Consider the following 26300-nt stretch of genomic DNA (forward strand, 5'->3'; position numbering starts at 1 on the left):
TAAAAACCACTTAGAATGCACAATGTGACGTTATAGGTAACCCTTAATTTGTACCTACATTTATTAATTACTGTGCAAATTCTGAGATTTGCCTCAAATTTAGGCTTAATTAATAAATAAGTGGGTTTTAACATATTTAAAGGATTATCTACACAATTTGAGGTGCTAAAAACTCGATGAAAATGAATCTTGATTTAAAAAAAATTAAGGTTTTTAAGTTTGTGAGGGAAAGCTTTTGGTGCAGATAGATAATTCTTTTAAAAACGCATGAACATATCCACCGGTGACCTATCCAGTTTAGTCTCAATAAAACGCCTTGCTTGGATTTGAACGAGGTCTAACTGCTCATCTATTGATTGTCCTAATGAAATGACCATGGCTGCAGTCATGGCAGCTCATATTTCTCACTCCTGACTGACTGACTGATACTGAGGCCTTAAACTTTGTAGTCATGTGTTTTTCGGTCATTGCCACAACTGAAGTAGATGGGGACTTATTTTAGAATATAAAAAAAACACACACAAAAACAGCCCATCAAAACATAAAACAGCTCCACTCAGCTTGTCAGTGTGTCCCTCATGTCTTCTCTATGTCAGGCTGCCTGGACATACAGCTGATCTTGTGGCAGTTTGACCCCAAAGTAATTCACGTGCTGTTAAAACAACCAGAACTCGGCTCTTAATGTTTATCATATGTAACATCTTCACTTTTCAGCCACTGTATTATTAACTGTGCTTGTTTCTGCTCCAGTCACAAGCCCACAACATGATCCGATGATGTCACCCTCCTGTCTGTGGGTGGTGGTTGTCTCTAGTTAGGTTTCTATTCTGTGTCAAGGCCGTCAACGACAGCCCGAGTTAAAGTGAAAGTGAAACAGACTTCATGTTCGGCACAGTGAGCTCCGATGGGGATCGTGTCAGTGCTGTTCGGCCTCGGCAGACACGTTGTGTCCACGATGGCCTGGTTCTCCTCCACGCAGCTGTACCCGCTGCTGCAGTGGCTGTGGGCCAGATTCTTAATCATACGGCGATGCGTTTTTCGTGGATGGTCTATAGCACTAGGCTGGCGAAAAGATCCCGTCAAAAGCATAGAAGTGCCTGAAATAAGCGACGACGAGGATCCAGATCCGGTGAAAGAGTACCGGGAGCAGGTCAGACCTCCCGGCCACACCGACTGTGAGCCTGGGCCCGGGGACATCCCCGGGAGGACCGGAGCCTCCGACGGAGAGCTGACAGATGACGAGGGTGATGAAGAAGCTGACGAAGGGGAGTACAGAGTCGAGACCACAGATGAGTTGTACTGCGGTTATGATTCATCATGGGAGACTGGGGAGACCCAGAGGAGCCCACCCAGGGGCCCCAACAGGCGGTCAGCAGCGTCCAGATCAGTGAGTACACCGCAGGCCCGCAGCTCAGGCCTTACCCGCTGCTGCTTTCACTTTACAGTAATGTGCTGTGTTTTGAGGCGTGTCTGTTTGTGATCTTGTGGTGACTCTATAATTGGATTATATGATGACAGTGACTTTACTGCAATTTAAGGACAATTACATTTTTCAACACTTTTTTTTTTACCTGGATGACTATTCAGAATCCACTGCAGTGTTTGTTCTTAGACCTAATATGACTACTATATGTGTTAGAGAAGTATTTACACCCTTTACTAAAGTAAAAGTAGGCTACTAATTCCACACTTTTCTCCTGCATTCAGAACCTGACTTCAGTCAAAATGATGTTGTTTTCAGTTTTTGGATGCTTTAACTATCAAAAGTACTCCATCTGCAGGAGGTCGACTGTACACACAGTCGGGTGGTTTCATCCAAAACAATGCGTCATCTTCTTTAAAGTCATCGTGTGTTTGCAGCGTTGCTGTCCCGGGAGATCCCTGCATCACTTACAGCCTGCTGTCAGCTCTGTGACGTTGAATTTTCCTGCTAAACCACGAGCGTTTTTAAATCACTTATTTTGCTTAAGATGTATGAGGATTTGATCAACTCATAAAGGAACACTTCAAATTCAAAAGACTTAAAGATGGAGTGTGTTTTCTCACTGAACACGACAGGTTGGACAAATGGTAACCTGAGAAGTAACTAAGTTACTAAAGCTGAAAAACACAGTGAAGTATAATATTTGCCTCTGATATGTGGAGGAATAGAGGTATAAGGTTGCATAAAATGGAAAGTACAAGTACCTCAAAATTGTTCTCAAGTACACAACAGTACATGTACTTAGTTACATTTCCACCAGTAAATACTAAATGTCTTGAGTTTAAACTGACATGCATTTATCTTCTTTTCACCAGTACAAGTTCAGCAGATTTGAAAGTGCTGCAAAAGACATGCAAAACTACAGGCATGACTACCCTGTAAGTTTTAAATACACACACACACACACACACACACGTATAGCTACTGCGAACACACACTGTCCCATGTTCAGGCCTACGCCGTGTCCACAAACACTGTTCTTTTATGTCTCCCCACAGAACAGGTCACAACGCTGGACAGGACCAGTATCTGTAAGTACACTGCGTGAATGACACATATGACACGCTTATGAACCTAAAATCAAAACATGTCCGCATCGTTTCTTCTTCTTCTGCTTGAACAGGATGACAAGCCTAACCTAAACTTCTACCTCGGATGGAAGCCCTCTGAGCCTGATGGTGAGCCTACAGTTACAAACACACCGGAGTCCACCGACATCAATGAGATAGGCTCTTTATTTGTATTCATCTTATTCTGTGCAACCACATCGACATCTGTTTACATATTGATTTACCTCGGGTCGACAGGCGTCTACATCCACACTTTCCACGACGAATGGGCCGGAAATTATTACGCACTGGAGCATGTACACACCTACATTCAATGGTACATCACTCTATAATCACAGATGTAATGTACAGTGTTCAGTTTGTGTTTCCACCATTTTTTTAAAAACATTTTTCTCTAAAAAGGTTGTTCCCACTGCAAGAACCAGGGGTGAACTATGAGGCCAGTCCCCTGACAAAAGAAGAAATTCAGGTAAACTGCTAAAAAAAAAAAAAAAAAAGAAAAGAAAAGGTTAAAAGTAATAAAAAAAAAATATTCTGACTGACATTCTACCTTTGCCTCAGGGTTTTCTGAATAGCAGCAGTGCGAAGGAAAATCTGCTGAAGTCCTACGTGCTCATGCTGGACTTCTATGGTATCAAGTTGTGTGATGAGAAAACAGGAGAAGTCAAGAGGGCGCACAACTGGAGAGAGAGATTCAACAACCTCGACAAGTGAGCTCTGAATTGTAAGCATATTGTTCACTAAAAGGAAGCGAGCGCTCCCAATAATCTCCTTTTTGTCCGCCTTTTCACTGCTTGTCGTTGACAGTCACACCCACAACAACCTGCGCATCACCCGCATCTTGAAGTGCCTGGGAAACCTGGGTTACGCCCACTACCAAGCCCCCCTGGTCCGCTTCTTCCTGGAGGAAACTCTCGTCCACGGACAGCTCCCCAACGTCAAGGAGAGTGTGCTCAACTACTTTGTGTTCGCTGTCCTCGATAAGAAGGAACGCAGGAATCTTCTCAAGTTTGCCTACTCAAAGTATGACCGTCAAGATGAGTTTGTGTGGTGCCCAAAGAAAATTCAGAGGATTTGGTCGAGGCCTGAGGCCCAGCAGGGAATGAAGAGTTTTTCACCATGAAGATAAAACCAAAGACGAAAGAAGAAGAATCTGTCACCGTGCCCCTTAATCGATACTGACTCTATACAGTATTTACTGCATACTAATGATGAAATGTGTTGCTTTACAATCAGACGGCTGGCTTCAGAATCTCACTGCCACTTAAACCGACGACAGGGACCTTTCAACTGGTTATTTAAAAGGGGGCATGGCACCAGCGCCTTGCATTGTTTCACCCTGGTCATATTTCAGTGATTAGATACCTCTTTGCTATGCATCCTGCAAACAGCCGTGTTTGCAGCTGTTACAAAGAAAATATGTTTTATTTTACTCACTTTCCAAGCAAATGCACATGCTGGCCACATTGATGTCTTTACTGTAGAGGGCAACGGTGCTCCTTTGTCTGGAACTGCCACCAGAGTCAGCAAATTTTTTTTTAGGTTTTTACATTAAAGTGCCTTGTAGCTGCCTTAATCTTGACAAATAGACATGAAAACGTTTTTCCTAACATTTTATATTAACTGTTTTTGTTTTCAAAGGTTTCATATTATGCTATGGTGTGGTGTGCCTAAGTGGCACAAATTAAGAATTGTAATAACTGAGCATCTGTTTGACTTGATTAGCATGAAACGGCTGTTCGTAATTCTCTCTGAAATCTGCTGTTTTCTTGTTTGGATGCTCTGTTTCACACCAAAATGCCTTACGTTACATAGACTCCTCACACTTGTTTTTATTCCCGTTAAAGGTAATTCTTTTTTATTAATTAATTATTTACATTGACCTGTTAAGATTCACGTAACATTTGTGTCAGTTTTTGATCAAAATACTGTAAAACAGTAGTTTTAAGGTAAAATAAGGTGAATTCTACTCTGAATTTCATGTTGGGGACTTACATCATTGGTTAACTGCACTAAAGTGACTGAATGGTAAAGAAGTAGGAGATACAGTTGTCCTTAATTTTGAGTGATATAAGTTGTGCTAATTTCTAACAAATACTTTTTGATTGTTTAGAAATAAAAAATAAAAAAGTGATTTGATTCCAACAACATTTCTCAGTGGTTTGTGTGATCTGTGCTTTGACAAATGCAGGTATGCAGTGTATGGATGCCAAAAAGTCAGCAAGTAGGTACAAAAGCAACCCTGGCATTGGGCTAAATGAGATGTCATGTGACTCTTTACCAGCCAAGATCAACTCTTCCGTGCTTGTTTTACTCAACAACAATGTGGAGGCTAAGCTGTCTTATACATAAAACGACAGACACGAGCACATGTCATCAAACGGGTTTAATTGGTTGAGTTGGAAAAGAAAAAAAATCAGGACATTTCATTAACAACCATAAATGGGGTATGTATGCTGCAGATAGTTGGAGCCATTGCGTTCAAACCTGCTGGACATATAAACACACATATGCAGGTAAACAGTGTTGCCTTATCTTTCATGTTATCCATCTCAGATATATGGCTTTTAATTTCTCTACTTAGAAAAGTATGATTAAAAACATCAGTATATACAGAAATACATTCATATTTACATATTGCAAATGGTGTGTTAATCAGTTACATTATGGTTTTCTTTTTTAAAAAAATGCTTTGACAGGTGAAAGGTACATGTAATAGGACTCTGTACCGACGTAATACATCTTGAACACAAGCAACTTAGATGGCCTTCAGGTTTTTTTGTTTTTCAAAGGTGATGAAAGAAAATTAGAAACTTTTAAGTGACAAAAACAATTACAAACATTGTCGAACTTTATTTCTAGTAGGAACAAAAACTGGAAATTTAACGAAATACTGTCCGTCTACATTTACAGTGATGACTTCAACCGGTGAAAGATTTAAGTGTCTCTCAAAACTGTAATTTAGTGTCCATAAAACAGAGACTAAGACATGCTCTTGTCATTCTCTGCAGTTTTATCACTCTCCTTGTGTGTATCATGTTTACTGTCCTTTTTCTCCTCTCTTTTTTCTCTGCTTTTGCTCCTTTCCCGACGATCCCTGTCTTTGTCCCTGTCTTTGTCCCTGTCCCTGTCTCTGTCCCTGTCTTTGTCTCGGTCTCGGTCTTTATCTCGGTCTTTGTCCCTGTCTTTGTCTCTGTCTTTGTCTCTGTCTTTGTCCCTGTCTTTGTCTCTGTCTTTGTCTCTGTCTTTGTCCCTATCTCTCTCTCTATCTCTCTCCCTCTCTCTGTCTCTATCCTTGCCCCGGTCTTTCCCACGGTCTCTGTCCCTGTCGCGTTCCTTGCTCCGGGATCTTTCCCGTCTCCTGTCTCGCTCTCGCTCCCGATCACGGTCACGCTCTCGCTCACGGTTCCTCCCTCTGTCACGGTCATGGTCCCTCCTGTCAGAATCTCTGGGTCTGTCTCTTTCCCTGTCTCTCTCCCGGTCTCTCCTCTTGTCTGTGTCTTGATCCCTGTGTCGCTCTCCCTCTGTTTCCCTGTGCCTCTCGCCCTCCCTCCCTCTGCTGCGGTCTCTTTCTCGGCTACGTTCCCGATCGCGGTCCCTTTCTCTGCCTCTATCCCACTCTCGCTCTCTGCTCCACCGCTTTACCTGGCCCCTGTCCCAGGACGGCCTGCCAGGATGGGGGACTTCCCGTTCTCTTTCCCTCCGGCGGTCCTCAGACAGCTCCCTCGGCCTTTCTTCAGAAGGTTGTGAGGGACCAGGAGCAGGTTCTCGGTGGCCTCCCTCAAAGCGACTGAAGCGATCTCCACTGCGGGGTTCTGAGTCCTCTCGGGTGGAGCTGCTCCTCCTTCTCATTTCAGGAGAGTGGCGGCGCCAGTGGTCATCCCTGTGCTGGTCTGGACTGTGGGCTCCCATGCGAGCTGGAGGACCTAAGGGTGCCTCTGAAGGAGTCGGCAGTAACGGCCCGCTGTGGCGAACAGGTCGAGCCTCGTCAGAGTATTTATCTAAGCGGTACCGCTCCGATCCTCCAAATTGGTGAGATGGGTGGGGTCTATTCTCATGAAGGAGAGGACCTCTGTGCTCATCAAAAGATCCTCTATGTGGTGGCGAGGAGTGTGGTCTTGAGCTCCCATACTGGTTATGTGTACTGAAGTGCTGTCCACTAATCTCGCCACCAGAAGGTTGTCCTCTTCTGTCCTCATACTGGTTAGGTGGAGGTCCTCGGTAAGCTGGACCTGGTGGGGTAGCCTGATTGTCTTTAAAAATGTGGAGAGAGTTTGGATTCTGGTCCACATTTAGCTTAAAGGAGTTTGAATTGTCTTTATTATACAGTTCTGCGGGACCTCGCGGTTGGTCTACCATCGAGGGTTGAGTCCCATGGTCACCATACTGAGATGGCGGGGGGCCCCTAGGCCCTGGGAAGTGGGACGGAGGAGGGAGTCTGTTATCAAAGTGAGCAGGAGGTGGCCCTGTGAAGGGTGGAGGGAGACCTCTGTTTGCAGGGAAACTGAATGGTGGTGGAGGTCCAGAGAATCTAGGTGGAGGTAAACTGTTCTGTCCATCAAAAGCAGGAGGTGGGGGCATGCCTGGAGGGGGGCCTTGCTGTCCAAGTCGCTGTGGGGGAATGGAGGGATCAAATATTCGGGGTGCAGGGCCTCTCTGGGCCATTGGAGGGAATGGTGGTGGTGGCCCTCTGAGAGGCATAATATTCTGAGGTGGTGGTCCAGGAAGAGGCTGCTGCTGCAGAGGTGGCTGTGTGCCTGGCCACTGGTTCTGATAGGGAGGATATGCAGCTGGAGGTGGACCGTATTGCTGGCTGCTGTCACCCTGCATGGGGGGAGGACCCCGTACATGGGGAGGAACATGGATTGGGGGTGGGGGTCCCTGTATAGGAGGGGGGCCTGACATTGGAGGAAGACCCTGTATAGGTGGTGGCAAAGACATTGGTGGAGGCCTTATCATCAGGTTTTGACCCTGCATCAGATGTTGCGGGGGGAAGTTGGACGGTGGCGGAATGTCAGCTGGAGGTCGGTACTTGCTGTCGAAGCCTGACGCTGACATGTGATGCGGCATGTGATGGGATTCAGTGTCAACCATTGTTGTGCTCTGAGTGAGTACTGGTATTGTTGAAGTTATTGTGGATGTGTTCGTAGGCTCATAATAACTTGTGGTTGGTATATCTTGACTATTTTCCTCATAGTCCTCAGCAGCTTTTAAAATACTGGCAGCGTTTGGCCAAATACTGTACTTGTCCATCTCTGTTTCCTCCTTGATTGGCTCAGCTTCCTCAGTTTTTACTTCTTTTTCATCCAAGTAGTTGACCTCCATATCAGGTTCCACCTCCTCTCCTAATAATGGAATTGACACCTCCGTCGTGACAGAGTCCATGAAGGGTAGCATCTCGCTTTTCACTTCCTCTTGAGACAATAATGTCTCTGGGCCTTGTGAGGAGTCTGGGAGTTCAGTTACATTAGAGAGCTCGGGCTCTTGAGCCACAGGTTCTAAAGGAGTAGATTCCGGCAAGAAAGAAGATGTCTCCTCCATCTCCTCAGGTTCATCAGATGGCCTCCTGACAGCTGCAGCCTGGCGAGGATCCCTGCTCTGACGGGGATCTCTCTTCTGGTTGATCAAGGGAGCGACTGATGAAGACTTCACTAGTTCCTCAACCTTTTTGCCAAGCTGCAGCAGCTGAGTACTGGCCAAGAGGGATTTGGTTGGTTGAGTTACGAGCGTCTCTGGGAGTGTCAATGACGCAGCAGGTGTCACGGAAGACAACATTTGCTGTTCTTCCTGTTTCTGGAATGTTTGATCACCAATCTGTTTAAGGCTCTCCAAGATCTTTTGTGGATCAGGTATAGGTTCAGCTGCAGCTTTAGCTAGACCAGGTACTAAAGTTTTTACATCGTCAAAGAGGGAGTCATCCTCTGGGTCATATGCCACATCATCACCTTCATTTGACACCACCTCAGGCAGCTTAGACACTTCAGGTTTGCTTACTACTTCAATAGGCTTTTTTGACACACTATAACCCCTACTGGGGTCATATTCTTCTTCCGGATCATATGGTCGGTCATCTTCGTCCTCCTCCACCTGTTTCTCTCTTGAACTCTGTGCAAACTGCCGCACAATGGGGTCTAGCATTGTAGCGGGGGGTATGGAGAGTTCCCCGCCCTGATCAGATGGCGAGTTGGAAGCTTCAGAGTCATGCTTTTTCTTTCTAAAAAGAGTGTTTAGGATAGTCTGAAGAGGAGAGGCAGTTGCTGCAGAGGAAGCAACAGAAGTGGATGACGATGGAGAGTCTTTTCCAGTAGTAGTGGATATGGCTGGAGCTTTGACAGAGGAAATGAGGGAAAAGATGGAGGAGGGGGTCACAGTGCTGTTTGAGTTCTCAGAGGAGCTGGATGGGGGTGACCCTGGAGGAGTCGTGCTGAAAGGGATTTCAAGACTCTGTCGTGTGGTTCTTTCTGCTTTGACCAAAAGAGATGACTTTGGAAGACCAGTGTCATCGGCATCTTTGGTTTGAGTCTTGGACCTTTTCTCTTCGATTTCCGGCATCAAAGCAGATCGCTTTCTGTCCTTCTGGCAGATCAGCAACCCAAGGAGGAGGTTTGGACGAGCTGGTTCAAGGCCTGCAAGATAGACAAAGCAGCAGTTTTAGAGAGGATTTGTATACTTAAATTTAGACAAAATAGACTTTACAGAAAGATAACACGGGTGAAATGAGAGCTTCCCCAATACACACAGAGAGAAACAGTAGCACTAATGGGCTTTATTAGTTATGAAGCCTAAGTCTTATCACGTTTTAAGTGTATCCTTTTTTTTTTTTACAATAAATGATAATGTACATGAATGTGCAGGTTTCTTAGACTATAATTCAGCCAGAGTCAGCAGGCATTTAATGTATTGAATTCAAAATCCAAAGCAAAAGCCTGACATTGGTAAATACGTGCCAACGGCTGAGAGGCATTTGTTATAAATAGTGTGTAGGTAGGTGTCCGAGGTGATTTGTAGAGCCAAACTTAACACAATTAAAATGATTCTGAATCATTCACCGGGCAACACTAGACTCTATCATGGAATTGTCAAAAAACAAATGTGAGACAGACAGTAACAGATGGTACACTTCAATATTATTCTGGTTAATTAGTTCCTGTTGAAATTTCATTTGGGATCACTACCAGCCAGGCCACAGAAACATCAGACTAATTTGAAATGTGTAAATGTTTATTTCTAAACTCTCTACTCTCTTCATATAGGGAATAACCTCACACGTCCAATATTCTCTTGTTGAGGCACAATATGCAATAAATCTACTGATGAGAAGGACAACCTTTGTACTTACCACAGCTGGGTAGTTATGTGTGTACTCTTAACAATGTTGTAAAATCACTGGTTGAAAAGTATATATCTATAGTATAGATAGCTGATTCTTCATTTAGTAGGACATGTTAAGAACATTTATGGTTCATTCCAGCTGTGCAACACATTGTATGAACACCAGTGAGGGATAAGATAAGTGACCAGTTACCTCACAGCAGTTTATTGATTTAACAGTTCTGTTTATGTAGGAGCCAAGTCTTACGAAACAAAAGGCTGAAACTGGACTCAAATGGCACCAACCTGAGATTCAAACTTCCTTTATTAGAAATGAGTGATACAAAGTCAGATACACAGCAGAGATCACAGCAGCTGTTACATGCACTGACGGGGTTATCAAGGACAAACTCAACAAGATGTGTGAGTGCCCCCTACAGTACAAACCCATGAATCAAACAAGCTCTCATTTCAACCTGGTTCCAATAACAAAGGTTACACTAAATATACTCACCACAAGTACAATGACAAGAAACAACTAAATGTAACAGCAAAGACATTTAGATATATTTATGTTTATGTCACCACCAAAGTATTTGTGTATCCCTTAAGATGCTTACCTGGCCCATCAAACGGTAAGAGTTTGGAGGGTAATGGGTCCTTTGCGTCCAGAGGGATGAGATAGAGATCTTTGATGCGACGGTTGTTGTTAGCCACCACACCAAATCGCTTCCTGCTGCTAAAGTAAGAGAAGAGAGAAACATACGCCACCTCCTCTTCCTCTGTGGCTGGATGGAAACGGATCAGACACAGTTCCTGCGAACACAGAGAGATCAGACACCGGTGTATAAGTGATACAGGGCCTTTAAATACAAAATGTTAAGGGTTTATACAAAAAATTCACTGAACAAACCTTAGAAAGCGAAGTTTTCAGTTTCCCAACATAGTCCCAAACTGTGTTTGGAGATATACGTCCCCCAACATGAATGGTGTCTGGCAAATCCTGCACAACATTGACAACATTAAGTATGATGCTTTTGCTTGTCCAAAGTATTTTCTTTTTTCAATAAATCATGAGTTTAAAGTTAAGTATGAGCCATATAACCACAGAAAAATAACTAACCTCCTTCAGATGTTCAAAGGACCCTGACACCAGATAAGCCTTGGTCACAAACTTTGCTACCCCCTGCATGTTAATGAGTCCTTTCCAAATCTTGTCTTGACCATGGAGGAAGATTGCCGTCTCACCCTCAGGAGGAGGCTCAGATGTACTGTAAAACAAAATCATCTTTAAAAAAACACCCAAGTCTGAAGCTGTACAGTTTATCTTCTATGCGTCTTTTTCTGAAACAATACAACATTGCCTTATGAATCCTGTTTAGAAATAGAATTATACATATATATTCTCACGCAATATTAGCACACAGTACACAAAATATGCTGCTAACAAATGTCAATACACCCAAATGCCAGGATGAGCTAATTCATAACACTGTGGTGTGATTGAGCACCTTGTTTTTGATGGTTTGGACGCAGCTACTGAAGGTGGTGGAGCTGGGGGCATCGGCAGTGGTGCCTTGGGTGGGACCTCTGCTGGAGCACTGACAGGAGCAGGGAGTGGTTCTATTGAGCTGTTGATGGGTTTTTCTGGAGCGGTGTAGGTGACAGTCACACCAGAGCTGTGCCTGGCCATACGCGGGTCTCTGCGGGTAATGGTGACAGACGACACGGCAGGGATGACAGGTGTGGGGGCAGATGTTTGCATCATATTTAGTTCCTCCTGATGAAGCTGCGGCTGTGAGTCTGGGACAGCTGGCTCCAGGTTAGCCTGGTAGGACTGAGGGGCCGAGTGCTGGTAAGCTGTGGAGACCTGTGGTTGGCCAGCAGGAGAGACATCCCCAGACCTGGATGAATGCAACTCCTGTCTGGGCAACTTGGTTTCAGGTTTCTTTGTCAGCTTGGCTTTCTTAGCTGCCGGCTCGTCTTCTGTCTTCTGACCTAGAGGGTGGAATTCAAAAACACTGGTCAAGTTATCTGTTGCTTGAGCACTCACGTTTAATCCACTGGATGACTGTAACCTTCTGAGCCTCTTATTTACCGGTGCATATTTTACAGTTGAGGTCGAAGAGATGAGTCCTGTGTTCAGAAGTAGTGTCTTTGAGCATGCTACTGAAAATGTCTGGCATGCTGCCGCCACTGTTCCCCTCCACAGCAGAGGGCTGAGCTGAAGCTGAAGGAGACTCGTCTTGGTCCTGTGGACACAGAGAAACAAATCTGTCAAATCTTTCACATAACACCTATAAATCTGTCTTATTATGATGTACAATGTTGTAATTGGTGCATGGTGGATGCAAGTGGGTTTAATGCTTAAAAAGAAGGAAGTAAGTCAAAGCTCGTGAAAAGGAAGAAACTACATTGAAGAACAGGATAGTTGGCAAGATAATTAAGCTGTATTTGCCAGATTGTTCTAACAGTTTGTGTGCTAAGAATCCCGTGCAGAGGTGAAAGAAAGAAAAGTGTGAAAGCTTAAGAAAGACAGCATGCCACCACTTACTGCAGCAGAGGCCATGCGAGCAGAGGAAGTGTTGGCAGAGATACATACATCTGCATCTGATGTTGGTGGAGCATCTTCCATATCCATGCTATGTGAGCCAGAGTCATGCCTGTTGCCCAGTTTGGACTGCCCCGAATGGGCTCTTGCACTGGGAGACTGTGTCTGCAGGAGACGACAAAATACACTGTAGCAATCGTACACATACTCTACAACAGTTTGTTTAACTACAAACTCTCCTGTGCTTGGTGGTTGGTGTAACTGAAGCAGTATTTACCTCATGAGCATCTGGCTTCCTCCACTCTGAAATCTCTTTGGAAAGCAGCTCTTCAGCACTCAGTCTCACCAGTCTGAAGGGACTAACCTCACCACCCACCACCCTGTAGAACAAGCCCTGAGACAAACATACCTCACAGCATTAACATCTCAACTTGACTGACATCAAGTAAATTCAGAAAACAAAGGCTTTTCAGGCTGTCGGAACTGCCTGTATATGCTCAACATTGTAATCACAACATGTGTACTAGATTATAAACATAAGAGCATGCACGTTTCCCTTGACTCACTTTGTTTTTTGGATCCTTCAGGTTGAACATGAGGGATCTGTATTTATTCTTGTACTTGCTGTCGGTGCTAAGGCACAGGTTGAACATTTCCTTTTCAATTGCAACTGCCAGCCTTCCCACCTCACTCTCAGTCATATTCAGATCATCACTGTCGCTCACCCTGGTGTTAGCAAACACAACAAACATCGGTGCTTGTTTAAAAGGTATTAAGCCAAACATTTACCACAGGTATTTTAGTAACAACTTAAGTACTCTGAAAGAGGTTTTGTGGGACTTACCTCTTGTAGAGGATGTCTGTCAGCGAGCGGCGGATGTTCTGTCTCATCTGGTTGTTGGGTGGAGGTGGCATGGGAGACGCAGGGGGCACTGAAGCGGCTGGATGTGGAGGTCTGGAGGAAGAGTGACTGGAGGGAGCTGAAGAGGCTGAAGAAACTGGAGATGATGGGACTCTGGAGGATGAGTGACTGTGGGATGGCACATCCTTTTGCTGTGGCTGCTTCTTAGGAATAGTGAAGTTGGACTTGGTGACCCTCAGCGCTCCTGTCACGTGGATCGGACCTGGAGGGTAGAGAGACTTGGTATGGACGGGAGACGGGCCTGGTTTCTTGGACTTCGCCCCAGTTTTACTAGGCGGTGTTGCAGGTTTCTTGGATGCCTTTGAGCTTCTAGTCTGAGAGGAAGGCTTCTTGTCCTTCGGGGAAACCTTGGCTGCTCTGGTCATCGGGGCCTTCTTGCTTCCTTTGACTGGTGTTGCTGATGCTGAGGGTTTCTCAGGAGCCGGGGCCGGTTCCTTCTCTTTCTGCTCTTTTTCACTCTGCTTCTCTTCTTTGGGAGGAGCTGGGAACAAGAACAAAACAAGGACACAACATTTTAAAACATGCCATCATTTACCATAAAAGCAGATGCAACATGTGGTGTGACAGTATTTTACTGACGCTGCAAATAATGTAGTGTTCTGGTCTATAACACATTTTCGCAGCTGAAAAACCTGCAATCAGAAAGTGAAACATTGCAAAATTTATGAGGCCCTCCACCAACTGATCACACATTGAACACCTTTCACATCATTACTTGTGTGCACACATTGGGCACTGTTGTAAACATTCTGAAATAAACACAAAGTTGACAACTGGGCAGTTGGAAAGCCCTTCTTTATTTGTGGCAGTGGAAAGCGGATACATTGAGCTGTTTCTGTAGGTCCATTTGAGAAAGTATTTTCTTCCCAATCATTAATGGATGGCAATGATCTGCGAGAAGGGCATACAGGTACCACCTCAGTAGACAACTTGGCACACGTGGGTCGGTACAGGAGAAAAGGCGCTGATGCACTTCAGTCTTGCGCAAACTCTGTTAACTGTCAGCAGTTACTGAAGACTACAACTACCAGGTTCCTCTTATTTGATTGTGAAACCAGCAGCATCAGTTACTGTAGCGCACATGTTTTGCCCACCCTTTTCACTGCCTACTAAAGCATAAATGGTTCACTGCACTACGTGCATAGACTATGTGGATCAGAATAAAAGGAATGAAGAACAAAGAAGTTAATAAATTGCTCATTCTTATGAAATACATTTTGACATTCCTCATATCATTAACTCAGCTTCTAACTAGCCACTGTCACAACAGCTAATGAGTTCTGACCTCAAAAGTACCCAGCCAGGTCCTAATGAGTCGGTCTTGAATTAATTGATTATGCAGGCAAACATGAATACATTTCTTGAAAACTACTACCTTCAAATATATCTTAAAGAGCATATCGACCAATAAGAATCACAATTATATGGCAATACACACTCAAATCTCTTCAAACTGTTATCTGCAGATGCTACGGTCTCCTCTAGTGCGTCCAAGTTACTGCATATAGTTCTAGTATAAGCATTACCCCCACTTCAACACACAAACCATACAGGTCCTAAAATATAAAAAAATATATGTTGTGTAGAGCAACAGTTCTGAGACCAAGACCAACCAGTCAATCATCTTCTGAAGATAGGCTGTCCCACCAATCACAATATCAATCAGCATAATATAGGCTACAAAAATCAATGAGCCATAATTTCTGTCTACTGTTAATCACACAACAATCATACTGATCTGACCTGAGGGGATGTATTCAATTCAGATTAACACTTGCCATCTTATCAATTGAGATAATTCTCGTGCCTTCAATGACCTCTCATAAAGGAAAGGTTAAATGTCCACATTTCATCGCAACAAAAGTTCCCCTAATATATATACATATATATAAGATGCAAAAATGTGTGTGAGAAACTCGAGCTTGGGGTTCCCTCTTCTGAACCAAGTCTTCAGCTTCTTTCTTCTTCTGTAGCCGATCTGAACTCGAATACTGCAGTCCCTCCAGTTGGATTGGTCTCCATGGCAGAACTGCTTCCTTCTGGTCTTCCACCATCTGGGGGCCTCTTGAGTGTCACGTCCCCACAGTGTGTGTAGATTTATCAGATGTATATGCTTGTTTAAGTCGAACTGGTCAGGATATCCTACAGCAAGCCAACACTGCTCACATAATCAAGGGAGTCATCCTAAAATCTGTTAAATCACCTTTTATTTTAAAGCCAGTTTCCAACTGAAAAGTGAGGCATCATATTCAATATGAATCAAAAACTTTGAAAGAAGACCACAAAATTAATGGCGGAAAAATATACACAAGGTCGTACTTAACAGCTCAATATGAGCCATGTTAGCTTCAGTCCACATTAACATGGGGGAATTCTGAGACACCTACCTGCTGGAGAAAGGGAGGGGACAGACCTTTTTAATGGGTCCAACAGCTGAGGTGATGAACCCGGGAAGTGGAGACTTGAGCAGGTCATTTGAAATCCCACGCACACATATACACACAAGCACCAGCCCATTCATCACATCCATACCTCTTCATGGTATAGCATTCTGGGGAGAGCTCTCGTTACTGAAGACCTTTTCTTTTTTTCTTCATTTCTACCACATGTTCTTTTATAGGTTTTCATCAGCCCTACAGTTCAACTACGCAGTTTTCAAAAGGGGCACTCCAGCACTTTAGTATTGCACGAAAAGGGTTCCAAGAATCAGATTAAATTAAAAAAAAAAGGTCATTACTGTAACAGCTGAGGCTAAACCATTCTCAATTTTAGTACATGGCATAGGTCAAGATCCCAAAAACAAGACCTCACTGAAGACTACATTACCCATAATGCACAAGTATCTTTTTTTTTTTTTAGACCTTCCCCATCTGGTAAATGCTGACTGAATCTTTCAAAGTTCTGCCTTCAGCCTTTGTTAGAAATTTAAAGGCACCAAAGCTGAGATTCGCCTGGTGAAATCATCAGGATGAGGGTTTTCAGGATTTGCAAAGCTCTTCCAGAGTAACAGCAGCCTTTAGATTACTGCAATCACAAGTTTAATGCCCCCCCACCACGATTTATAAAACAATCTTGAGTGCAATCTGTGGAGTGCCCCTTTTGAAATAAATATGTACTGATTACTGAATACTTACCAACAGCCACAAATATTACTTACCTTCTCCACAGGCGCCAACATTTCATTAAGTAATCAAACCCTTACATTATCAAAATCACAACACTTTGCAGATCATTGTGAAGTCTAACATGCAGCTGAGTTCATCTCCTGAGCTCTCATGTTCATCCACAAATGAACGGATCACGTCTAAATCATGTTGGCGTGACAGGAACCACACTTATGGAAAAACAACAATGTGGTTTTAACAACAGCCTGAGACCTTCAAAGAGATACATACACTTTTTGTTTAACACTGTTGGTGATATGGGTGTAGTCTTTTCTGGTGTTACTGCAATGTAATTATGGTCGCTGGACCAGGATGCAGTGGCCGGTGGGGGCGGGTGTTCCTCGCTATGCTCATCTTCGTCGTCCTCGTCTGGATCCGGACTGTAGTCTTCCTCGCTGTCCGACTCCTCCCGGGTCCTCTTCTGCGCCTTCTTCCCACCAGCACCGCCCCTCTGGGTGGACGGGAACAAACACACATTCAGACGTTTTAGTGACAGCACTCAGGGACCATCATTTGATCAACACTTGAATCAATAAACAGTTTGACTTGAGCCATGTCTGCTTTTAAAAATAGATTCAAATTTTGAAGTACTGCCAAATGCAGTAAAAATCTGTCCTTGATCAACAAAACTCCTCCCCCTCTTTATGACCACTGTAGTTACCGTCTTTATTGAACAATTTAGAGTATATTAATGGCATCTCTGCACACACCAGGCTCTGGCTGGTAGCCATTTTAACATTTCTTGCATGAAGAATCAAAGCTTCTGTAGACCTCAATAGATTTTTGGAAAATTGTGCACTTTGTATTTAATTATTCTTTGCAGGTCTTAAAGAGTAAGCCAAACAGTTCTTAAAAAGAGGGTAGTGTACATTACTAAGCAAGTTCAACATTGTCAGGCTCTCCTCAAAAAGTAGAAGATATTAAGTTCAAACCCAATAAAGATTGTTTCCCTTAACATACACATTACCTAAAATTATTAAAGATTATAATGCATGTAGGGTGAGACATGCAGCTTTAGAGTTCATTACTGTTTTTTCGCTCCGCCAATCTTCAATCTCACAGAAGTCCGTCAGAATAATGAGATCACAATACAATCATGAAAGCACATGAAATAGGCAGGGATTCTCAATCAGTGCTAACAGCAACAAATGACAAGTGGAGTATTTAACACAAGAGCAGGACTGCTCACTCCTGTGGGGAATTTTCTTTGTTGCAGAGGCAAAATTAGGTTAATATGAGACTAATAAAAGATGCGGAAAGAAAGCACAAAATTAAAACCATACAAAACAGTAATAACAGTACAAACAAAAATACGGCCCAGGCTGTTACATACTGTTGATATTTCAAGCCTATAGCTCAAGAGTTATTTCCCTGTCATGTCAGAAATTAGAAATGCAGATGGGGCCCTATTGGCCTACGTCTTTAATCATATAAATGTGCGAAAGATTTTATATCACAACAGTCTGTGCTAAGACCAAAATTAGGCTCCTAACCCACAAAATGTGCTTCTTTAAACAGGCACTTAAACACCAAGATGTTCTGACGTCAGATAGGAGCAGCTGATAGCTACCAATTGTTAAGTATTTCCACTTCCAAGTTTTGACTTTGTCACATTTAAAATGTAGCTGCAGTAAAGAGACATTTGTCTAAATACTGCCACGACAAATCACAAAATGGGAATATTTAAATAGTATTTTGAATTCCAAATATAAATTTGTGTGTTAATATTTGGTTATTATTGTTGAATAGACATGAACGTGAGTTTTCTGTCATGCCTATTTCCAGTCTCACAAAAACTTTCCAGGTCACATCCCTGCAGCAAATTATGCACTCTTTTCAGATTAAAGCTGTTTAGAGACAGGGCATTAAAAAGTATGTCAATAGTAACATCAGACTCATGGATTCAGTGCCCCGGAACACTAAAAAGAAGCTATACATTCAGCAAACAAGACAGCGCACTTTAAGAAATAATTTCTTCAAATGTCTAATATTAATCATTAATATGACCTTAAAAGAGATCATTTGGCACTCAAATACAACTTGTAAGGAAATGCTTTCCGCAACCCAACACAGCTTTTCTCACTAGACAGAGGGCCTCAACATTTTTGCTTTAGAAGAGATAAAGGCTACGGGCTGAGTTACCTTTGGTGTGGTCTTGGTTTTCGGAGCCTTGGCCTTTTCCTTCTGCTTTGGCTCTTTGACATCAGTGATAGACTTCATGGCTGCAGCAGCATGCCTCAGGATACAGTCGTTACCACAGTACACAGAGTCTGGCTGGGCGTTATTATCACAGCCAGGCCCAATACACTTGGGAAGGGAAGACTCATCCTCAGCCTTCTGCCCAGCATTCTCCTCCGGCACCTGTGCTGTTGGTGTTGTTTTCACCTCCACATTTGATGCCACTTTCTGCTCTGCGTCTTTTGGTGCTTTCTGCTCCGCTGCAGGTGTTGCCTTCTTTCCCACAGTCGGGGCCGATGCCTGGGCTGCTTTTGGTTGGGCTGGCTGCTGCAGAGTCTGCTCCAAGTCAGTACACAATGAAATTAACCACTAATGACGAGTAACGCCCTTTTATGAAATGTTTTCACAACACCAGCTTTCTGAATTTACTGCTCATTGTATTGATTTTTAAAATGTGTACTAAATTTAGCAAAACAGTTGTCAGTTGAATCAGTGGCAGTCTACCTGATGCAATGTCTTTCAGCATTGTCCACATAAAGATTTAAAATCGGAAACCTCTACTTTTTGGGTCCTAATGTGTATTCTCTAAAAGACAAGAATAACACTCATGCCATTTCATGGGGAACTTCCATGAAATCATTGATTTGGAGTTTAATAATATAAATGTAGATTATCAGATCAAAACTTGTCATGCACTATGAAACACTGGACACAACAGAACATCTCAGACATGATTTAATAGCTTAACTCGTAATAACACCATCATTCAAAGCCTTTAAGTTTTTACCTACCGGCTGAAAGATCTTTATCTTCTTTTTCCCAGTTGGATTAGTAGCTTTCTCGATCCTGCCTTTGATGCCCAGGTCCTCTGCTCCCTTCTCCTCGGTTCCAGCAGATGTGGAGGACAAATATGCTGCCACAGCCTGAACAGCTGACTGACTGGGGTCAACTCCACCGGTGTTGGTTATCTGAACAGTTGCAGCAAAGTCAGTAGTTGGAGCAGAAACAGCAGGAGTACAAGTCGAGACTTCAGCTTTTAGCTTCCCGATCTCTGTGCCGGGACAGAGGATAGATGTGGCCGGTCTAAGCACCTGGTTTTTCTTAGCTGTGCAATTCGGGCAGATGTAGTCTTCGCCATTTCTCTCCATCAGGCGCCCCCGAGCCTCAGTGATGCCCACACAGTCGCCATGGAACCACTCCTCACAGCGGTCGCAGCAGATCATGAACCTGGTAAGGACAGAACATTTACAGTGCCATCTTTCTTCAAAGTCATGCTTTGAACTCTAGCCTGTGTTGCCTTTGCCAACATTGAGGGAAAGAAAAAAAATCATTACAGAACTGCAACAATTACTTAATAAATCAATTAGCCAATCAAAAGAAAACTAATTAGCAACCATTTTGAGAATGTATTAATCGTTTCAGTCATTTTTCAAGTAAAAATGTCAAACATTTGCTGCTGCCAGCTCCTTGAACGGTGAGAATGTGCGGCTTGTTTTTATCATTTATGGTTCTAAATTAAGAGTCTGTGGGTTTTTGACTTTTGCTTGGAAAAGGAAGTAATGTGAAGACATTCCTTTGGGCTACTTGTTGCTGTAATGAGCATTTTTCACAATTTCTTTGACATTCTTACAACTTAATGATTGATCAATAATGAAAATAATCAGTAGTTGCAGCAATTAAATGTGATATGTTCATTGTTGATTGATCAAAATAAAAGCAATAATGTATAAAAGGAGAACAATATACCTTTTGTTGTGTTTCTGTCGACAGATGCAGTAAAGTGCATTGGGGTCATAACCTCCATCTTCCGACTCAGACGATGATGAAGACGAAGATGTCGAGGAGTCATCCTCATCCTCATCCTCCTCCTCCTCATCTTCACCATCATTGTCCTCTTGTGTCTGGGGCTGGTTTGTCTTTCCAGAAGCTTGGGCAGCTCTGGCCAAGGTCTCCCTCTTGACAGAAGCGGGAGTTTTAACAGCAGGAGTGTTCTTATTAGCTGCCCTCTTTTTATTTATGTAAGTTCTTATTGGTCCGCGCTTTATTGATATCGCTGCAGGCTCGTCTGTGCCATCCTCCTCAGTCTCTTCATCGGTCTCCTTCGTTTCCACTTTGTCATGTTCGTTCGTCTCCTCGACGGGCCCCGTCTTCGTCTCGGAGTTTGGCTCTGGCTGAGGCAGTACGGTATTAGTGCTCTCTACATCTTCAGGGTTGGGATAACTATTTTCATCTTTTTTCTCTAGTAACTGGTCCTTATCAGAAACATCTCTGGCATCCTCCTCATTCTCAGAGCTTCCCTCATCTTTGACTGTCACTCTACCGCCTCCTCGTGCCTGCCTACCACCTCGAGTTCGCCGTTGCGTTGGCTTCCGTGCAACACTTCTGGTTCTTCTCTCAGGGGACTCCACCTTGTCCTCTACAGCCTTGGTGTCAGCATTACCATCGAAGCTGGCCTCTGAGGCAGTCTCTGCATCAGTTGGAGTTTGGGAGGGAGGATCCCCACTTTCCAGACTGGGCGGGGCGCTCTTTCTTGAGCCTCTTTTGGCAGTCAAGAGGAATTCCTCTAGCTTGTCCGTACGCTTAGACTGCCTGCCGCTGCGGCGTACAGGACAGCGATTTTCAGGGCTGTCGGTTGCTGCCTCTACTGGCATCTCTCTCTTTGCAACAGTGGACCGTCGGAAACCCCAAGTCTTCTTTACTTCACTGTAGGCCTTGGAAGGTTTATTTGGCTCTTCTAGTGTCTCTTTGGCCACATTTTCATTTTCGGTGTCAAACTGATCCTTCTGCTCACTATCCCCTTCTCCAAAACCTGTCAACAGATGATCAAAGATGGCTGTGTGCAAAAGAAAAACAGCATGCAATCCCCACAGTGCAAAATAACAGCATAGCCAAGAAGCTGCTGATCATTTTGTGATTAAGCATACACATGAATCAAATTATTTCAAAAATTATTGCTTGATTAGGATATGATCTTACTAATCCTAAATTTTTTAGGTGAATTTAAAGTCATTCCCGGATCATAGAACTTGACACCAGCATTAGTATTACTATGAGGTCGCCACCCCTTTATTAAATGGGAAAAGAAGCTAATTAAAGGTACCTTGAGAGCAGCTATCCATACAGTCCTGGCTCTGCTCTGGCACAGGAGCTAGACAGAGGTCAGGCCTCTCATTCTTCTCCATAGATGATGGAGTCAATCACTACTTCTCAAACTACAGAAGAGCAAAAGAGACCAGCTATGAGTCACTCTTTACAGTTCATTATATGACTGATACTGCACTTTTAGTTAATAGGCAGTGCTGGGTATGCTCCAGGACTTAAAAATATAAATGTAGTTTTCTATGACATTCTTGCTCCAAAATAGTGACAAATATGAAACGTATTTGCACCATGCAATACTAATTCAACAAATCTTTTGTAATGGCAGCTGTACTCAGAGTATGCAATGACGTCACTGTAGCATATAATAGCACTGCCATCACTGAGTAATTAACAACCACATTATGGTTGCTATGAAAAAGGAGTGATAAAATACTAAGAGGAGGAATGTAAACACATATCTTCAAAACAATAAGGCCAACATTAATGCATACAAGTGATATGCATCCCTGCCAGTTGGTGCTGTGTAGACTAGAGTTACACAGGGCCAGGAGGAAGACTGAACAGACACAGGGAACAACTCTGAGGTTGTTCAACTTGTACACCAAAGAGTAAAACCTGATAACATCATCAGCCTTTTAGAGTTTGCAGTTACGTCTCAAGCTATGAGGATACTTTGGATGTAATAATTATAGCAAATATGAACATTTTGCAAAGTTTGTGATTTTAGATTTTTTTGGAAACAACTTTGAGCTAATTGTGAATTTGCCTGCCTTTAGCAGACAATACTGATATTGAATATTTCTGGCATCTGGCTTAGGTTTTTCATTCTGCTGCATTTTGAATTTGGTCACTTTTTTGAAAATGTGTGTCAGATAAACTTTCATTTTTGTGCGTTGAGAGGTTGCGGTTGTGAGCTGAAGGAATCTTGATTTCCAAGTTATCTGAGACTTGTTCTTCTGATTTTTGATACAACACTGCCTCTGACATCTCATAACCCTGTATACAAACCTCTTATTCACAACCTCTGATGTACGGAGTCCTGAAATATTGAAAAATGTGCTACACCTAAAAAATACCACATGTAGTCTAATACAATATACATGCACCAAAACCAATTCAACGCATATACAAGTTCCTCTGAAATAACTATGTGAAACAATTTAGAGTTAGCTGATATATTGTATTAGTACAAGTCTAACACAAAAAATTGCAGTACAGCTGTGTCACATTAGGGATTAACAAGAATTTCTTAATTGTCTATATTACATAATTTATCTACCAGACAGAACTGACAAATTGATTTTAAACTGTAAAATGTCCCACTCCTGTCGAATCTTGGTCACAATTATTATTTTTTCTCTAAGAAATACACAGTAAGATTGCTGTTTATGTTAAGAGTGTTGACAAATTACCATCAGCTGATTTATCATTATCAGATTTTTTTAAAACTAACTCATTTCAGTATCTACCTCAAAAATCCAGTAATGGTTGAGTATGTGCAAGTTTCCTATCATAAATACATGCTGTATGTGTGTGTCAAGACACAGGAGAGTAAACCTCATCTCATTCATTCTGTTTATGGGACAGGTTTGACAAATCATTTAGATGTTAAGCCTGCTGCAGTCTATAAAATGTGGGCCTAATTTTTTTAAATAGCCACATCACATGCATACATTGTAAAGTCTAACTCTGAAATTTACGGTCAAATAACATTGGAAAATGGCTACTTTTGTAGAAAATTATAATTAAAATGTTCAAAACATGCTCTCACTTAAAATTACAAATGAAAATGTTTTCTGTTTGAATAATTTGGAATTCAAGTTATGGGTTAAAACTTAGGATGAGATCAACAACAAAAAATGAATGTTCAATAGCCTAGTCATTTCAGGCACTCACAAATCTACAACAAAATGGATTACATTGATCCTTACTACATTTAGGTTTTACTGCAAATGAAAACTAAGGAAACTGTACATCAAATAAGATTCTGCTAGGACAAACTTGACAATGCTTGATTTAAGAGCACATAATGAACATAATGCATGCCTGTACCTGCAGTTCAGAAGAAATGGGAAACAGACTGCATCTTGAAGGAAAACAATGGCTTCATAGCAGGTAATATCAGCCTTGGTACAAGGATAAAGGATCTGCCAGAGAGAGGAAAACACAAGTTAGGGTCAGCGAGAGGCTAGGATGAAACAACAGTGGGGGTTCGTTTTGGATCCTTTTAAAAACTACAGTGTTCATAATCATTGTATGGGAATTTAAGATGTGGACCAACTGGGGCATTCCTCAATTGCCCAAATGCTCAATTGAAACTGCAAATGGATAAAAGAACAAAATATGAATGAGCACACAGGAGGTTGCTTTTTAAAATGTGCTGACAATTCACAGTAGAAAGCCTGAGTGAACCATTTCAATTATGTAACTGTTGAATGCCTTTGTAAAATAAATAACGCCCTTAACTAATCCATATTAATTCTTTTAATCTAGGTATTGATAAGCCTTGCACACTGCACCGTCAACACATGAAGTAAATCCACTGAAACTGGTTAAATATGATCCCTCCAATGGGGAGCGTGTGGTCACGACACCGTGCCACGTGAATGTACGGGGGGACTGTTGCTATGAAAGGTGGGAGGGGCCCCTAACGACGATCAAATTTAATACCAGCGTATAACATATTCACACCAAGCATTGGAATCAATTTCCCCACATGTAACGTGACAGATTCAGTTCTATTACACGTTTAGTGATGCTGTATTTGTAATACATGTACAGATGTTTAGTGGCTGCTGCTCGACACCGAAGGAGGGAAACTGCACAGGGCCTATGTGCAATGATAAAACTCTAAAATCCAAATCTCAACCATGCATCGTTATCACAGTTACATTGGCAAACGTGACCTAAAAGTGTGCATGCAATACGTTGGAATATATTCTCAGAAATCGGACAACAAACAACGAGAACGGACTACGACTTTTCCTTGAACACACCCGACACCAATGATGGCCGCAAAGCCAACATCCTCCCAAACCACCAACTGAACAGCTACTGTTAGCCAACGTAACGTAATCCACAGACGAACAAACTGTGTTGCATTACCGGCCGCGTGATGCACATGGCATATTCTTGCACCGGTACCTACACTTTTGCACATTATCTTCTTAATTTATATAACTCGGGTCTATTAGCGTTTCCTCTAACAACGAGGGGCTGATTTTTTGCGAAACATGCACTTGTAGCTAGCAAACCCAGCTAGCCATATTAGCCACCACGAGTACGGGCAAGCTAGAAACAACCTCAACCTGTAGATATTATGGAAATAACCCCCAACCCATTACCACACCGCTACCAAAGAGCGAACTACAAGAGGCATTAATTGTATAGCAATAGTAAAATCTAACTGACCCATGTGAATGAGCACACTCAAGATGTAATCGCGTGGTTTGTAGACAAGTTAACGTCACAGCTAACGTCCTGCGCAACATCTTCAACATCGCCTCGAATTCCTGGAGAACGACAACCCCCGTAGAGAACAGACGATGAAACGCGTAAGTATCCCATAGAAATGTATCTCGACACCAACGTTACTACAATATTGAGCTGGTATATTCTACCCACTTACATGCTAGAAATACCAATGGCATGCCCTCGCTCTTCGGTCAATCCTCCATTTTCCATTCCCGCTGGAGCTAACTGACTGCGGCAGATGGCTGACTGTCTTGAGTGAGCCCGCTGAGTCTACAGCGCCCCCACAGGCCAGGAGGAAGACTGAACAGACACAAGGAACAACTTGTTCAACTTGTATGCTAAAGAGTAGAAGCTGATAATTACACAGCCTATCAGCGTTTGTAGTTATGTCTCAAGCTATGAGAATACTTTGGATATTACAATAATAATAATAATAATAATAATAATAATAATAATAATAATAGCAAATATGAACATTTACAGAGTGCAAAGTTTGAGATTTTAGATTTTATTGGAAACAATAAAGCTAAATGTGTATTTGCCTGCCTTTAGCAGACAATATGTATATTGAGTATTTCTGGCAGTTGACTTACTTTTTTCATTCTGCTGTATATTGAGTTTGGTCACTTTTTTGAAAATGTGTCTGTCAGATAAACTTTAATTTTTTGTGAGTTGAGAGGTTGCGGTTGTGAGCTGAAGGAATCTTGATTTCTAACTTGTATCTGAGACTTGTTCTTGTAACTTTTGATACAACACTGCCTCTGACCTCTCATAACTCTGTATTAAATGCACTAACAAACCTCGTATTCACAACCTCTGATGTACGGAGTCCTGAAATATTAAATGTGCTACACCTAAAAAATACAACATGTAGTCTTATAGAATATACATGCACCAAAATCAATCCAACACATGTACAAGTTCCTCTGAAATAACTATGCAATACAATTTAAGACTGCACTGTTTGAGACCAACTATATTTCAAGATTGTCTGAGCTTACGGTTCAGATATTAGTTTCTTTGTTATATACCTACTCTACCCACA

The 26300-nt window shown here is 42.6% G+C and overlaps 2 protein-coding genes across 7 annotated transcripts; one reads left to right on the plus strand and one right to left on the minus strand.

Annotated features, from left to right (window-relative positions):
• Positions 1-875: 875 nt before the first annotated feature.
• LOC115582667 (opioid growth factor receptor-like) lies at positions 876-4703 on the plus strand. The gene is made up of 8 exons (XM_030418765.1): positions 876-1387; positions 2299-2361; positions 2482-2514; positions 2607-2661; positions 2791-2869; positions 2956-3022; positions 3115-3263; positions 3361-4703. Exons 1-8 carry the CDS (start codon positions 905-907, stop codon positions 3674-3676), a joined length of 1245 nt encoding a protein of 414 aa, XP_030274625.1. The 5' UTR covers positions 876-904; the 3' UTR covers positions 3677-4703.
• A 221-nt stretch (positions 4704-4924) lies between these two features.
• Positions 4925-25544, minus strand: LOC115583501 (death-inducer obliterator 1-like). Of its 6 annotated transcripts, none has more exons than XM_030420407.1 (18): positions 25410-25544; positions 25193-25293; positions 23834-23928; positions 21780-21891; positions 20426-21488; positions 19471-19906; positions 18644-19015; positions 16733-16952; positions 13260-13818; positions 12982-13141; positions 12693-12809; positions 12419-12580; positions 11963-12116; positions 11376-11862; positions 10988-11135; positions 10778-10867; positions 10485-10680; positions 4925-9179 (listed from the first exon to the last, which is right to left on the minus strand). In XM_030420407.1, the coding sequence occupies exons 4-18, from the start codon at positions 21859-21861 to the stop codon at positions 5536-5538; spliced, it is 7890 nt and encodes a 2629-aa protein (XP_030276267.1). In that variant the 5' UTR covers positions 21862-21891; positions 23834-23928; positions 25193-25293; positions 25410-25544; the 3' UTR covers positions 4925-5535. The 6 variants fall into 6 exon arrangements, with proteins under 6 accessions (XP_030276267.1, XP_030276269.1, XP_030276271.1 ...); XM_030420409.1 differs by lacking the exon at positions 25193-25293 and having other exon boundaries at positions 19471-19647; positions 19771-19906; positions 25410-25539; XM_030420411.1 differs by lacking the exon at positions 21780-21891.
• Between the last annotated feature and the right edge of the window lie 756 nt (positions 25545-26300).

Source organism: Sparus aurata, chromosome 6 (assembly GCF_900880675.1).
Source record: "Sparus aurata chromosome 6, fSpaAur1.1, whole genome shotgun sequence".
In the NCBI taxonomy this organism is placed as follows: Eukaryota; Metazoa; Chordata; class Actinopteri; order Spariformes; family Sparidae; genus Sparus; species Sparus aurata.